This window comes from Thamnophis sirtalis, unplaced genomic scaffold (genome assembly GCF_051295495.1).
Source record: "Thamnophis sirtalis isolate CommonGarterSnake01/CBP01778 unplaced genomic scaffold, rThaSir2_p1.2 scaffold_2, whole genome shotgun sequence".
Lineage (NCBI taxonomy): Eukaryota > Metazoa > Chordata > Lepidosauria > Squamata > Natricidae > Thamnophis > Thamnophis sirtalis.
The window spans coordinates 86,306,889-86,319,707 of NW_028261382.1; the positions used below are offsets into that span (position 1 = coordinate 86,306,889).

At 40.3% G+C, this 12,819-nt stretch overlaps 1 protein-coding gene across 4 annotated transcripts in view; it reads right to left on the reverse strand.

Annotated features, from left to right (window-relative positions):
• The window catches only part of PKNOX2 (PBX/knotted 1 homeobox 2), a 334,489-nt gene that overhangs the window by 114,334 nt on the left and 207,336 nt on the right, over window positions 1-12,819 (reverse strand). For all 4 annotated transcript variants that reach the window (XM_087706303.1, XM_087706305.1, XM_087706302.1 and 1 more), the window contains one exon: window positions 2,544-2,652. In XM_087706303.1, coding sequence (XP_087562429.1) covers window positions 2,544-2,630 — 87 coding nt within the window. In that variant the 5' untranslated portion in view covers window positions 2,631-2,652. The remainder of the gene's footprint in view (window positions 1-2,543; window positions 2,653-12,819) is intronic.

Sequence of the window (12,819 nt, forward strand, 5' to 3'; positions counted from 1 at the left end):
GAAGCTGGGAGAAGTAACAGGAGCTCACTCCATTACGCAGCCTAGGGATTTGAACCGCCGAACTGCTGATCTTTCTGATCGACAAACTCAGCATCTTAGCCACCGGAGCCACTGCATTCTTGGCCACCATAGGAAGCCCCAAACCCAATAAAGACCTTTAGTCTAACCCTCTTGATCTCCTTCTGCTCTCTTCTAATTTCTATAAATTGAACTGGGAACAAAACATAATGAGGAAGAAAAATGTTGATAGCATCAAGGCAATTACTGGTAGTTTTAATCTAGAAATCCAAAATAGGTTTGTTTTTGACCCATAAGGTACAGTAATTTCTACCCCCTGAACTAGATTCCTGAGAGGCAATTTTTCCTCAAGTGCTCTCAATATGTCCTAGCATTTTGAGACTTAGTGGTACCTACGGTTGGTCAAAAATGCCTGCAAATGGACCATCAGATTTGTAGATAGGGAAATAGGTGGGTTATTTTATTCACATTTTTCCATGAGAAGAACTTCTCCAAACAAGTGCCCAAAGGGCAGGATTTCCCCAGATATCAGGGTAGCTGTTCTACTGAACAAATCAGTAGGAAGCAGGTTCCTCTTAAGTTCTCTTGGGGTTATGGAAACATGGAAAGTCTATGAGGTTACGAACACTGGAGAGGATTGTTCAAGGAAGGCCTTCATAACTAAATTGATGCAGGAATACCCTACACCAGGGCTCTCCAACCTTGGCAACTTTAAGACTTGGGGACTTGTGAACTTTAAGACTTGTGGACTTCAACTCTCAGAGTTCTGGGACCCGGAGATCCACAAGTCTTAAAGTTGCCAAGATTGGAGACCCCTGCCCTATACCACATGGAATGATTTATCAGAAACACAGGTAGTCCTTGACTAATCGCCACAATTGAGCACGTATATGTTGCTAAGTGAGACAACTGTAAAGTGAATTTTATGACCTTTCTTGCCACAATTGTTAAGTAAATCTCTGCAGCTGTTAAGTTAGTAACACGGTTTTTAAGTAAATCTGGCTTCCCCATTGACTTTGCTTGTCAGAAGGTCACAAAAGAGGATCAAAAGTTGAACCTGGGATACCACAACCGTCATAAGTAATGAGTCAGTTGCCAAGTGCCTGAATTTGATCACGTGACCATGGGGATAACCGCAACAGTTGCAGGTGTAAAAAAAAGTCATAAGTCACTTTTTTCCAGTGCTGTTGTAACATTGAATGGTCCCTAAATGAACTGTTTTAAGTTGAGGACTACCTGTACTCTTTTCCTTTGGACAATTTTTTGAAGGAAACTCTCTCTGTGTCAGGCCTGCAATTATATTCCTTTTGGAATTTTGGCTTGCCACACTTTCTCTTATTTCATTATGCTGTTCCATTAGTATAGTTGATGGGAGGGGGGAATAGACAGGAGTAGGATTGTGGAATGTATTGTTTTCATTCTTTTCTAGAAGCCAAAGACATCTTTGGTCTCCGCACTTTTGCACCTGACCGGAAGCAGCTGGGTGTGGATGCCAGTATGGAAGAAAAAAATTGGACCATGTGATGGATTGTGGGTGTGGGAACAAGATCATGAACTTTTAACTGGGTGGGATTCTGATGTCACTTCCAGTATTGGGATTAACACAGATGTGCTAAAATGTCTGATTTATTAAATTGGAAATTTAAGGATCGTTTTGCCTTGGACTCTGATTTAATTCTACATGATACTTGGAATGCTGACACTCTGTTTAAAAAATATGGCAACTGATATTAAAAATGAAGGGGATTTTTCCCCCTCCTAGCAGTCATTCTATCAATATCTAAAAATTCTTATCTTGAAAGGAGTTCAGAATTATGACAAACTTTTCTTAGCCTGAAAATAACAACAATAATTATCATCACCAACTGATGTTAAGATATCAGTGTGCAGATGTTAGTGGCCCAAGGGTCTTCTGGTATGCTATGGGCATAAGCTACAGAGTGATATCACTTCTTTTGTCTAGACCTTAAATCTTCTACAGTTCTCCAAGGGAAACATTAACAGAGAAATAGAAGAGTGCCTCCTTATAGTTGGCAAATTTATACAACATCCTTCTTCCAAAGCTGATTCCTTCCAAATCCTGTAAGTTGTACGGTTGATGTCTAGAAAGAAAAAGGCACCCAGAATTCCATGTTTTGTCAAGGGGGATGTAAAATAAAATCAAGAGAAGAATTGGTGGCAGAAGGGTATAATTGTCAATGGTTCTCCTATCTACGCAGATTCATGATAGACAAAATAATTTATGGTTCTGAACATTGTAAAGCTGAGTTTGAAAAAGAATTGTGTAGCATTGATGAACATGCAATTGCTACAATGTATAACCTTGTATTGAAATTTAAAAGAGAAGAAGAAGTGAAAGATAGATTGAGCTAAAATATTTGGTTGTAATATGCAGATGGAAGTATGGGAAAAGATGTGGTTGGAACGATTAAAATTTGCATTGCTCCTTCTTGCTTTTCTCTTGCTCTCTGCAATACTATACGTGTTGTAAAACAGACTGGTGTGCTTGCAAAAGGAATACTCACCTGTTGGGGTTCTTGATAAGGGGGAGGGGGTACAGTCTGTGTGGCCATCATTGTCAGAGATGGCGCTGGGGAGACATGTTGCATCATGGGATTGATTCACATCTAGGACCTATTGACAGAAGAAAGTTCAATTGTTACAAAAGAAAAGAGAAAAGAGGACATTATTAGCACAATATTCACTCAAGTCATCTTTCCATACCAGATTGATGCTTCCTAAATGTATATACAGAATTTTCCCAATTCTGGTATCTTCCTGATGTGTAAGAAAAATGTTTTAATGCAAATCTCAGGAACACCTTTGGAAGACACCATGAGAATACGTGCTTATTGAAAACAATTATCCTCTATTGCAATTACATGATTCCATTCTTTTTAAAAGCACTCCTTGGAGAAAGGTTTAATTCAAACATCAGTAGGTTGATGACAATAACGGCCCCCAACAAATCATGGAATATACTGTAATATTTTTCATTGTTGCTTTAGGAAAACCCAGATGCTTATAGATATGTGTACAAATGCACACACACACACACACACACACACATACACACTTTCTCCCTCTCTCTCATCTATATATCATCTGTTGTGGCCCAACAGGAGTCATTGGAGCTGCCACCAGACTCCGACAGCGAGGGGCCCTATGACTCGGCTCTGGAGGAGGTAGAGGACCCTGGACAGGGTTCCGACTCTGAGCAGGGTGCAGAGAGGCTGGTTGGCCACCAGGAGGCACCTGAGCCTTGGACCAGTGGGGAGGAGACAAGGGAGAGTGAGCCGGACGCCAGCAGAGAGTTGTTCCTGGATGCACGGCACTGAAGAGCTAATAGGCGTCAGGAACAGTTGCGCAGTTAAGGAGGTAATTGCACTCAGCTGGTGGTCATTAGGCTCCACTCCAGACTATAAAAAGACTGCTTGTGCACACACCCCTCTTGCAGAAGTCAACACAGGAATTAATGTCGGAGAACATTATTGTGAGCTTGGTAGGCTGGATTGCTGCCAAGCCTTATCTGTGCTGGATTGCTGCCAAGCTTGTCTGTGCCGGTTTGCTGCCAAGGACCTGTCTGTCTGTTAATTAAATGCCGTAACTTATCTTTGGCTCGGAGTGTGTGTTGGAATGGGACGAGGGGGGTCAGAACAATCATCTATCTATCATCACTCTCTCTATCGTCTATTGTCTATTATTTATCTATCTTCATCATCATCATCATCATCATCATCAATCTATCTCACATATACATACATATTGTCTGTGAGTGCTTGTGTTTCATGAGGACGCATAATCTAATATTTAGGTGCAGCCATATCTCTTAAAGGTGTACCACTTAACATTAGGGTTATAAATGCACTGTAAACAGCACAACATTTACATCATTTGATATTCACTAAGAGGCATTTCCAGATGCAAAGATCTAAAAGAAAGACCCAGTTATGTATTGTAATCATTCTTTTTCTTTTGCCAGAATAAAATATCAGGATTCATTTCTTTCATCAAGACAAGAGAATCTTCCATGGCTTCAAATCGAAGACCTGTTTTAATTAATAGCTAAGGTACCAAAACTCTTGAGATTATTCCCATCAGACTGAGTTTAAATTATCTACCCTTGCTGATGCAAAGTTTAATTTTAGCAGAAGTTGGACTATTTCTCCCTTTGTCAAAGATACTTAGAGGTTTATTATTTTTAAATACCGTAGTCCCACTGATGAGCCCAGAACCTAAACAGAGAAATGAGAATGGGATGGTTAATTCTAACCATATTTAATGCTAATCACATTAGTCTCACAAGATATTTTTCAAACTCTTCTTTTCTCTAAGAAATTTAGGGTGGTGTGATGGTCCCTCCATCTCCAGAACAAGGTTAGGAATCTGTTCTGACCCCCTCCTCCGTCCAGTAATGAATGCCGAGACAAGCTTAACTGGAATGTACTTTATTAGCAAGAAACCAAAACCTCGGTGGCTGAAAGCCAAGAATAACAAACAGATAAGGACCTTGGCAGCAACTCAGACAAACTTTGGCAGCAATCCAGCCTGCCAAGCTAGTTACAAAAGTTCTCCAACTTTTAGTCAATGCGTTGACTTCTGCAAGAGGGGCGTGTGCACAAGCAGTCCTTATTATAGTCTGGAGAGGAGCCTAATGACCACCAGCTGAGTGCAATTATCTCCTGTACTTGTGCAACTGTTCCTGATGCCTATTAGCTCTTCAGTGCCGGGCATCCAGGAACAACTCACTCCTGGCGCCGGATCACTCTCCCTTGTCTCCTCCCCACTGGTCCAAGGCTCAGGTGCCTCCTGGTGGCCAACCAGCCTTTCTGCGCCCTGCTCAGAGTTGGAACCCTGTCCAGGGTCCTCCACATCCTCCAGAGCCGACTCATAGGGTCCCTCGCTGTCAGAGTGTGGTGGCAGCTCCAACGGCTCCTTCTGGGCCACAACAGGAATCTAAACTGAAACCTCACTACTTTTAGACAGCTACTCTGCCATCCTATTAGTTAGCCAGAATCATTGTGGATGCTACCCAAATCCAATACATTGAACTGAAATTTTCTCTAGGATATGAGTTCAAAGGTGCTATGTGTGTGTTCAGTATTTGTATACAATATATAGATATCATACAGGCACACACACAATATCTTAGTATTCTGTACCAGGAGCCCTGATGGTGCAGTGGTTAGAATGCATATTGCAGGCTAACTCTGCCCACAGTCTGGAGTTCGATCCTGACTGGCTCAAGATTAACTCAGCCTTCCATCCTCCTAAGGTCGGTAAAATGAGGACCCAGATTGTTGGGGGCAATATGCTGACTGTAAACAACCAGAGGGTGCTGTAAAACAATATTAAGCGTGCTATTACTTTATATATACATACATGCACAGGCACTTAGATCTATGCCAGAGCTTACTGCATACTGAAGTTTCCATAACTTTTATGAAACTTTTATTATGTAGGAATGAATTGGATTACTATCAATAAAGTGAATTTTGAAAACTGTCCCCCCCCAACAATCTGCTCATTAAAGAAGCGTTCATTATATCCTGTTGATACAAAACCCATTAGGCCAATTAGTATCCCACTAAAATGACACTAAGTCTTCCTCAGAGCAGCAATGAGTTAATACTGCATCAAGTTAATTGCTCTGTGAGCACTTGAGAGGTGGATTGGATTGGATTGGATTGGATTTATTACATTTATATGCCACCCTTTTCCCCAAAGGGGACTCAGGGCGGCTCACAATTCAAGTCAGGGAAGGGGGTACAGACAGGGGATAAAAAAGACGAACATAACAATACACAATTTAAAAGCACACAACAGCCATACCATTCGAGGAGGGGGGCAAAAGCTCTTTAGCCCCAGGCCTGTCGGAACAGCCAGGTTTTAAGGGCTTTGCGGAAGGCCTGAAGGGTGGTGTGGGTTCGAATCTCCACGGGGAGCTCGTTCCAGAGGGTCGGAGCAGCCACAGAGAAGGCTCTCCTCCAGGTAGTCGCCAGTCGGCATTGGCTGGCGGATGGGATTCGGAGGAGGCCTAATCTGTGGGATCTAATCGGTCTATTGGAGGTAATTGGCAGCAGGCGGTCTCTCAAGGTGTGTCCTCCAATGCAGAAATTAATAGCAACCCCCCCCCCAAATAAACCAGACATAATTGTCAAGCTTGAAGGGATTCCTTCAAAGCAAAACAAGACTTCAACATTCTTTCATTGATATGGTATTGCTTGTTACTCATTCCAAACTTCTCTATCTGTTGGCTTTCAACCATGCTAGACTTCAACTCTCAGAAGTTCAAGCCAGAATGTTCTTTGGGGAATTAAAGTTCAACATATATGAAAGACAGCAGATTGGGAAATGTTGATAAAACCTATTACAACAACAGATATGAATGCTACATTCTCCACTTCAATGGAACTAACCCAGCAAAAACAAGTTTGATTTTAAGAGGAAGAAGACGAAAGACTGTAGAACATATTAGGGAACCAAAAAAAGATTTTATACACCTGTTTTCCATTTGTTCTGCGAATAACATCTGGATAGAAAGTAAATAGCCACTACTTTAATAGCACTATTAAAATTGACAATGCAAAAAGAAAAGGTATATACAGTGTGTGCAACGTGGATGGTTATTATCCCAAACAAAACATAATAATTTTGTAATTTTATTGTTACCAGACCTAAAATTCTTTAGAGTTTAATTCATTACCAGTTAATGTAGCACTAATGAATTCCTGTCTCTAAGCCTGCATAACTTTGGACAAAGTCCTTAGAGAGAAGTCTTACTGAACAATAAGGGGTTACTTCCAAGGAAACAGATTTCCAAAGAAACAGATTCCACTCCTGTCAGGTATGAAAGATTAGATCCACACATGAAGGTTCAGTTAAACTGATTTATTGCTAGTCATGCCTGTGGCGAGGAATCTTCTCAACTAATGATTAGCACCTGCTAGGAGTTAGATAAGGATCAATGGAATTCAAGGGGGGGGGTAGTTTACTTGTGGCTACTTTGGGTTTCTAGGCTGATCCCTTTTTTAACTCCACCCCTCTTTCTCCTACAATTTCCCTCTCTAAAATTGACCTTAAAGATCTAAGCTATGAAACAGAATGCAGCTTTAGAAAAGTGTCTTACAGTAAAACATTAATAAAATAAAATATGTTAAGAAAACATTTTAAGATTTTAGGCAGCAAGACTGTTGGTGGCGCAATACTGGAAGAAGGAAGATTTGCCTACTATTCAAGAATGGACATTAAAAGTAACAAACTTAGCAGAGATGGCTAAAATATCAGCATATCTTAAGGATCATTCAGATGAGAAATATAAACTGGAGTGGAGAAGATGGATTGATTATATTCAAAATAAATATGGGACTAAGAAATTCCAGATAGCTTATGACTGAAAAAGCAAGGAATGACATAATCTCTTTAGAGCTAGCTTAACAAAAGTGGAGTTAAAGTACAAGTGAAAGGTGATGCTAAAGTTTTTTTTTAGTTTATTTTAGAATATGATTGTTAAAGATTTATACCCTGTTTTTGCTCTGGGAAGTCGGGGGGGGGAGGTTGGGGGGGAGATGGGTTCGGGTGGGGGAGGGAAGGTAAATATTTGTAAAAGCCTTTTTAAATTTTCAATAAAAAAAGAAAACATTTTAAGATTTTAAAATCTAAATTCTAAATGTTAGAATCTGGACACTTATTGCATTAAAAAATAATGGCAACGTATATTCAGTTTTCTTGCTTGGAAAACAAATTCTGTAATGAAAGAAGAAATGATGAATTTCAAAGATTATATATTCCTCTCAATTATCAGGAGGATAATGGAGTAATACCATTTGACTTAAAGCTACAATTGATATTGCCAGTCTTCAAAATAATGCCATATGAAATAAATAAATAAATGACATTAAACCAAAGGAAGTAAAAATGCTACGCATCAGATAAATATTTCTCATCAAATGAAAGTCAGGATTCTCTGTCCAGAAAACACCTGGAATATAAATTCTTCAAAACTTAGGAAACAAGTTTAAACATTTTGGTTTTCCTAAGTCTTTTGGCTATAATGCCATGGTTTCCACCATCTTTGACTGTTACCAATTTCAATGATTGTTCTTAAAAATGTGTTCCAAGTAAGTTGATTGATAGGAATCTTTTCAAAGTGTTCTTGTATGCTAATTTATAATCACATTTTGTGTAGATGCTACAATCGAGAAATAAGATATAAATATTTCAATGAACTATTCTCCCTTGAAGGAGGGGGAGGGGCATCAGGATTTTAGAGATGCTAAGGTGGGGCATGGTCAAAAAAAGGTTGGGAACCACTGCTCTAGATTCTACTCATAGAATTTGCTACTTGATCATCTTAATTGCAGTTGACTGAGATTTTTGGTAAGTGCTGCAGCTACAGTAAGTCATGAACTCAATGGAGCGCTAGCAATTGGCTAAGTGATGAGGAGCCAAATTTCTGGGCAAGGTGGACTTCCCAAATCTATTTTTTGGGAAAGATGTTCTGCTTGGTACTTGGGATTTATTCTAATATTCCTTTTTTATCTTGCCCAGATCATCTTTACGGAACTTTCTGAGCTGAGTAAAGGAAATGATGATCCTTTAAATCTTGGGGATGTTCTCATAACTTGAATGCCTTTCATGCCAATCCAGGATTGCGGGGGTAGCGGCTGTCTAGCTAAAATACAACACCCAGCATTCCTCACCATGCTAGGTGAGAACTACAGGAATGCTGTAGTTCTACTGGACTCAACTGTTTTTTTAAGGAAATTCTGCTACAACTGTCTGCTCCAGATAGTATAAGAAGTCCCTGAATTGGATGGATCCAAATTAAGAAGCCAAATACCAGTAAAAATTCTGCCCTGCATCCTATTTTGGTCCAGTCTTTAACTAAGATATGGTTAAGTTTTGAGTGCTTTGGGAAGAAGGCAGTGAACTTAATTTCCCAAACTATTCAGAGGAGAAAAAAGACACACCAAGATAGGCACTGCCCAGGGCAAACAAATGGCAATTTCAGCTGCATTATGAATGAAATGTGACTTTTCCCTTCATTCTGATTTTTTTTTTTTGCATACTCCAGAGGGTGGCACTATGGCACGTTAGATAATTGTCTTGTGAACCATAAATGCATTCCTAAATCACAGCCCCGAAGCAACCTGAGCTACTAAATCTCAGGGCCGCCTGTCATAGGATTTACAGTTCTGGTTTTTTTTTTTTTTTTAAGAGAGAGAGAGAATTGAACCCATAGTTAAATATAAAAACAAATAAAAATGAGAGACAGCTGTTGCTGATAACACTCTATTTATCTCTGGGACACAAATTCGCTTTGCTGCCGTAAATATGCCAGGAACAGCATTCTGTTTGCTGGAAAGATTTGGACAGCTCTCTCTCACTGGGGACCTACAGCTATGAATCTTGAAATAATGGTGTAAAGCTGTCACAGATTTCATGCGGTTCCAGGGATGTATCTGCTGCAAAAATACACATGTTGAGCATTGGAAAAATTCACCAAGGACTAAACGGAGCTGGGCTGGATCCTTACAGCATTAAGAGGGGATAAAAACCATCCTTAATCCCAGTAGCTAAAGACCAAAGAAGAGCAAATTGGATGGATTAGTTCTACAATCATGGATACAAACCGGAATGTTGGTGTATGAAGTCTCTACTTATGGGCTAATTATATGAGCCAGATTTTTCTGGAGTTCATATACAGCTTACCATGACCTTCTTATCCGGTGACCCTCACAGTCAGCCTTCTGTTAAAATGGGCTACTGTGCTTTCAATCAAAACATACAACTTGTATGTCCTTGGAATTGGCTTATTTGTGGATTTGGATGCACAGTGGCCTCAGGAAAAGGCACTTGAAACAGCTTGTTTATACTGAAAAGGCCCCAAAGGGTAGACCATGACATCTTGAAGGAGCAACATTATAGGAAAGCCCTTCCCATGCGTTAAAGATGACAACAAAAGCACTCATCTATCATTGAATTAGAGCCTCTTCAGATAAACATCAACAAACATTCATACGGCCCCGTCAAACGCCAGCTTTTAAAAGACGGATAACCATTTCAAAGACAATAGCTGAAGCAGTTCCTAATTTACTTAGGATTTCTGCTCTCATTCCCTTTTCTCTTCCCCAGATCATCTTTAAGGATCCTTCTAGCAATAGCAATAGCAGTTAGACTTATATACCGCTTCATAGGGCTTTCAGCCCTCTCTAAGCAGTTTACAGAGTCAGCATATCGCCCCCACAGTCTGGGTCCTCATTTCACCCACCTTGAAAGGATGAAAGGCTGAGTTAACCTTGAGCTGGTGAGATTAGAACCGCTGAACTGCAGATAACAGTCAGCTGAAGTGGCCTACAGTACTGCACCCTAACCACTGCGCCACCTCGGCTCTGAGCAAAGGAAATGACAATCCTTTAAATCTTGGAGATGTTCATACTTGGCTCTCATAACCTTGAATGCCTTTCAGGCTAAACCAGGAATGGGGGGGGGGACCAGCAGCCATCCCAATGACTTAGATGAACATCCATCATGCTACATTTCAACCATATCAGGAATCCTACAAGTTTTCCACCTCTTGATTCACCTGGTTTTTTTCTTAAAGGAATGGCCATGAAATTCTGCTCCAACTTCAACTTTCTATCACAGACCTTTTAAATGCCTACGAGAATCAGGAATTACGTCTGAGCTCTAGCTAGTATAAGGAGCCCTTGAATGAAGACAACTGAAAGTTATCAGGAACAAATAATGGCATCTACTCAGCCTAGCTAGTTTCATTTTTCCTTTTTATGACTAATTTGAATCCATACATAGTGTGGCATAACCTAACTTCAAGGGGTCCATGTGATCTGAAAAACCCTGCTTATTCATGATTAGTAAGACAATAAAAACCATAAAAAAGCAGATGGAACAGGCAACAAACTACTTTTTTTGTCTTTCTCCTCTTAGCTGCCATGAAGACTAATCTAATCGCCTACCCTGAAGTCGGTTCATCAACTAAAGTAGCATAAAACTGATCCTCATGCCTATTTTCTTTCAGTTTCTCTTGATTAATGGCATGACTTCATGAAGCAGCAGTATTTTTTAAAGACACTCAGTTGGAATACATGCTGCTGAATCACTCAAAAGAAAATAAAGGGTGACTCAGAGATGCTTGAGAAATGGCACTTATTTGAAGTGCATGCCATCCTCAAGTAGTCCTAGTTAAAATCGTATATAATCTACTCATGATCTCCTCTTTTCTTCCAAATTCCTCTTAGATGGCTGGCCCTACTGTTAGGTATAGAGAAAGCAAGTCCAGAAAGCAATATTTATCTAGATCCGGGGTGTCCAACCTTAGTAGCCTATGGACTTCAATTCCCAGAATTCTCTAGCTTCTGGAAACTGAAGTTCACAAGTTTTAAAGTGTCCAAGGTTGGACATCTCTGAGCTAGATGAACAAATATTCTTATTTTCACACATTCTTTCATGCCCCGATTGCCCAAGTACACCAAACAGCTCTTGAAATCATATAACTATCTAAGCCAAGTCTAAATAAACCACATTATAGTTTACCAGTTTCCATTATTTCTAAATCTCCTTCTCTTAAGGGCAACAAAGCAGTAACTTAGTGGTGGGGAGAGCTAGGTTAAGGCAACGCAGCCGTGCCTCACATCTAATCACAAATGCAGAAATGGCTAAAGATTGGACTCTCTTGACCACCAAAAGCAATAAAAAAGCAAGGGGTTGCCTCTTTTTCTTCCATCACTCAAAGCCTTCATTTCCCCTGGGTTATGCTGACGGGGGAAAGGTCACGAAGTGAGGGTCAGAATGTCACTTCCTTGCCTATTGTCAAGCTGAGGGAAAAGAGCTAGACCCAAGGAGGTAGATGGAGGAGGAGGTGGTTGCTGGCAGTGGGGAAAGGCGCCTCATGCCTCCCCACTGGAAAGAAAGATTGCTTCCTCCTTTGAAAAGCATGGCTGTATCAGCGGGCCTGCCTCGCTTTCTCCTTGTTTCATAAAGTATTGAGCAGCTGAAATGCCAATTTAATTCTGCACCATGGCATGCCTCCATTCACGCTTCCGACTTAATCCTTTTCATCTAGCTTGCTCGTAACTTCTTGATCTTCAAATCAATTCTGTAAATAGCGGGCTGAATATTTCATTCTTTCCTTTGCCTGGTTGCCTGCATTTTGATGGTGAAATTCAGCACTTTCTACAGGGCTTGTACAAAAACTGCTTGGTTAAGACCTTCCCAGACCCATTTAGCGATGCAAGGGAGCCCCCAAATAGATCCCAGTTAATTCCCCATCTGCCAGGCATTTCAGGGGACACATGGCTACTTGGCTGGCCAATAATATCCCACATTTATTTATTTTTTTGTTTATTTAATATTCATTTGCCTGATATGTCAATCCATTTCCAAAGACTTTAGACAGAATTGTCTGTTATTGCTGTGGTACAAAAAACATGGAAGCCCAGCTTTGGTTCCTGAGACTCCGCAGTGTATTGACAGTTTTCTTTGCAAGATTTTTGGAAGTTATTTTTGTTTTACTAGGACCAAAAGTAATCCAGTTGGCAAGTTTAGAATTTATGGTGTTCCAGTTTCTAACCTCAGGTCTTTAACCACTCTACCAAACTGGCTCTCCCAACCAAAATTAGTCTTCCCATTTGGAAAACTGAAGATTGCTTGACAGAGACAAACATAGAGACAGAACTGTTCTTGCTAGTGTGCCTACAAACATTAGCAAATACCCCTATGAATACATGGGACTTACTTTCAAATGAATATATGTGCATTCATGCTGCCTCTATATTAATG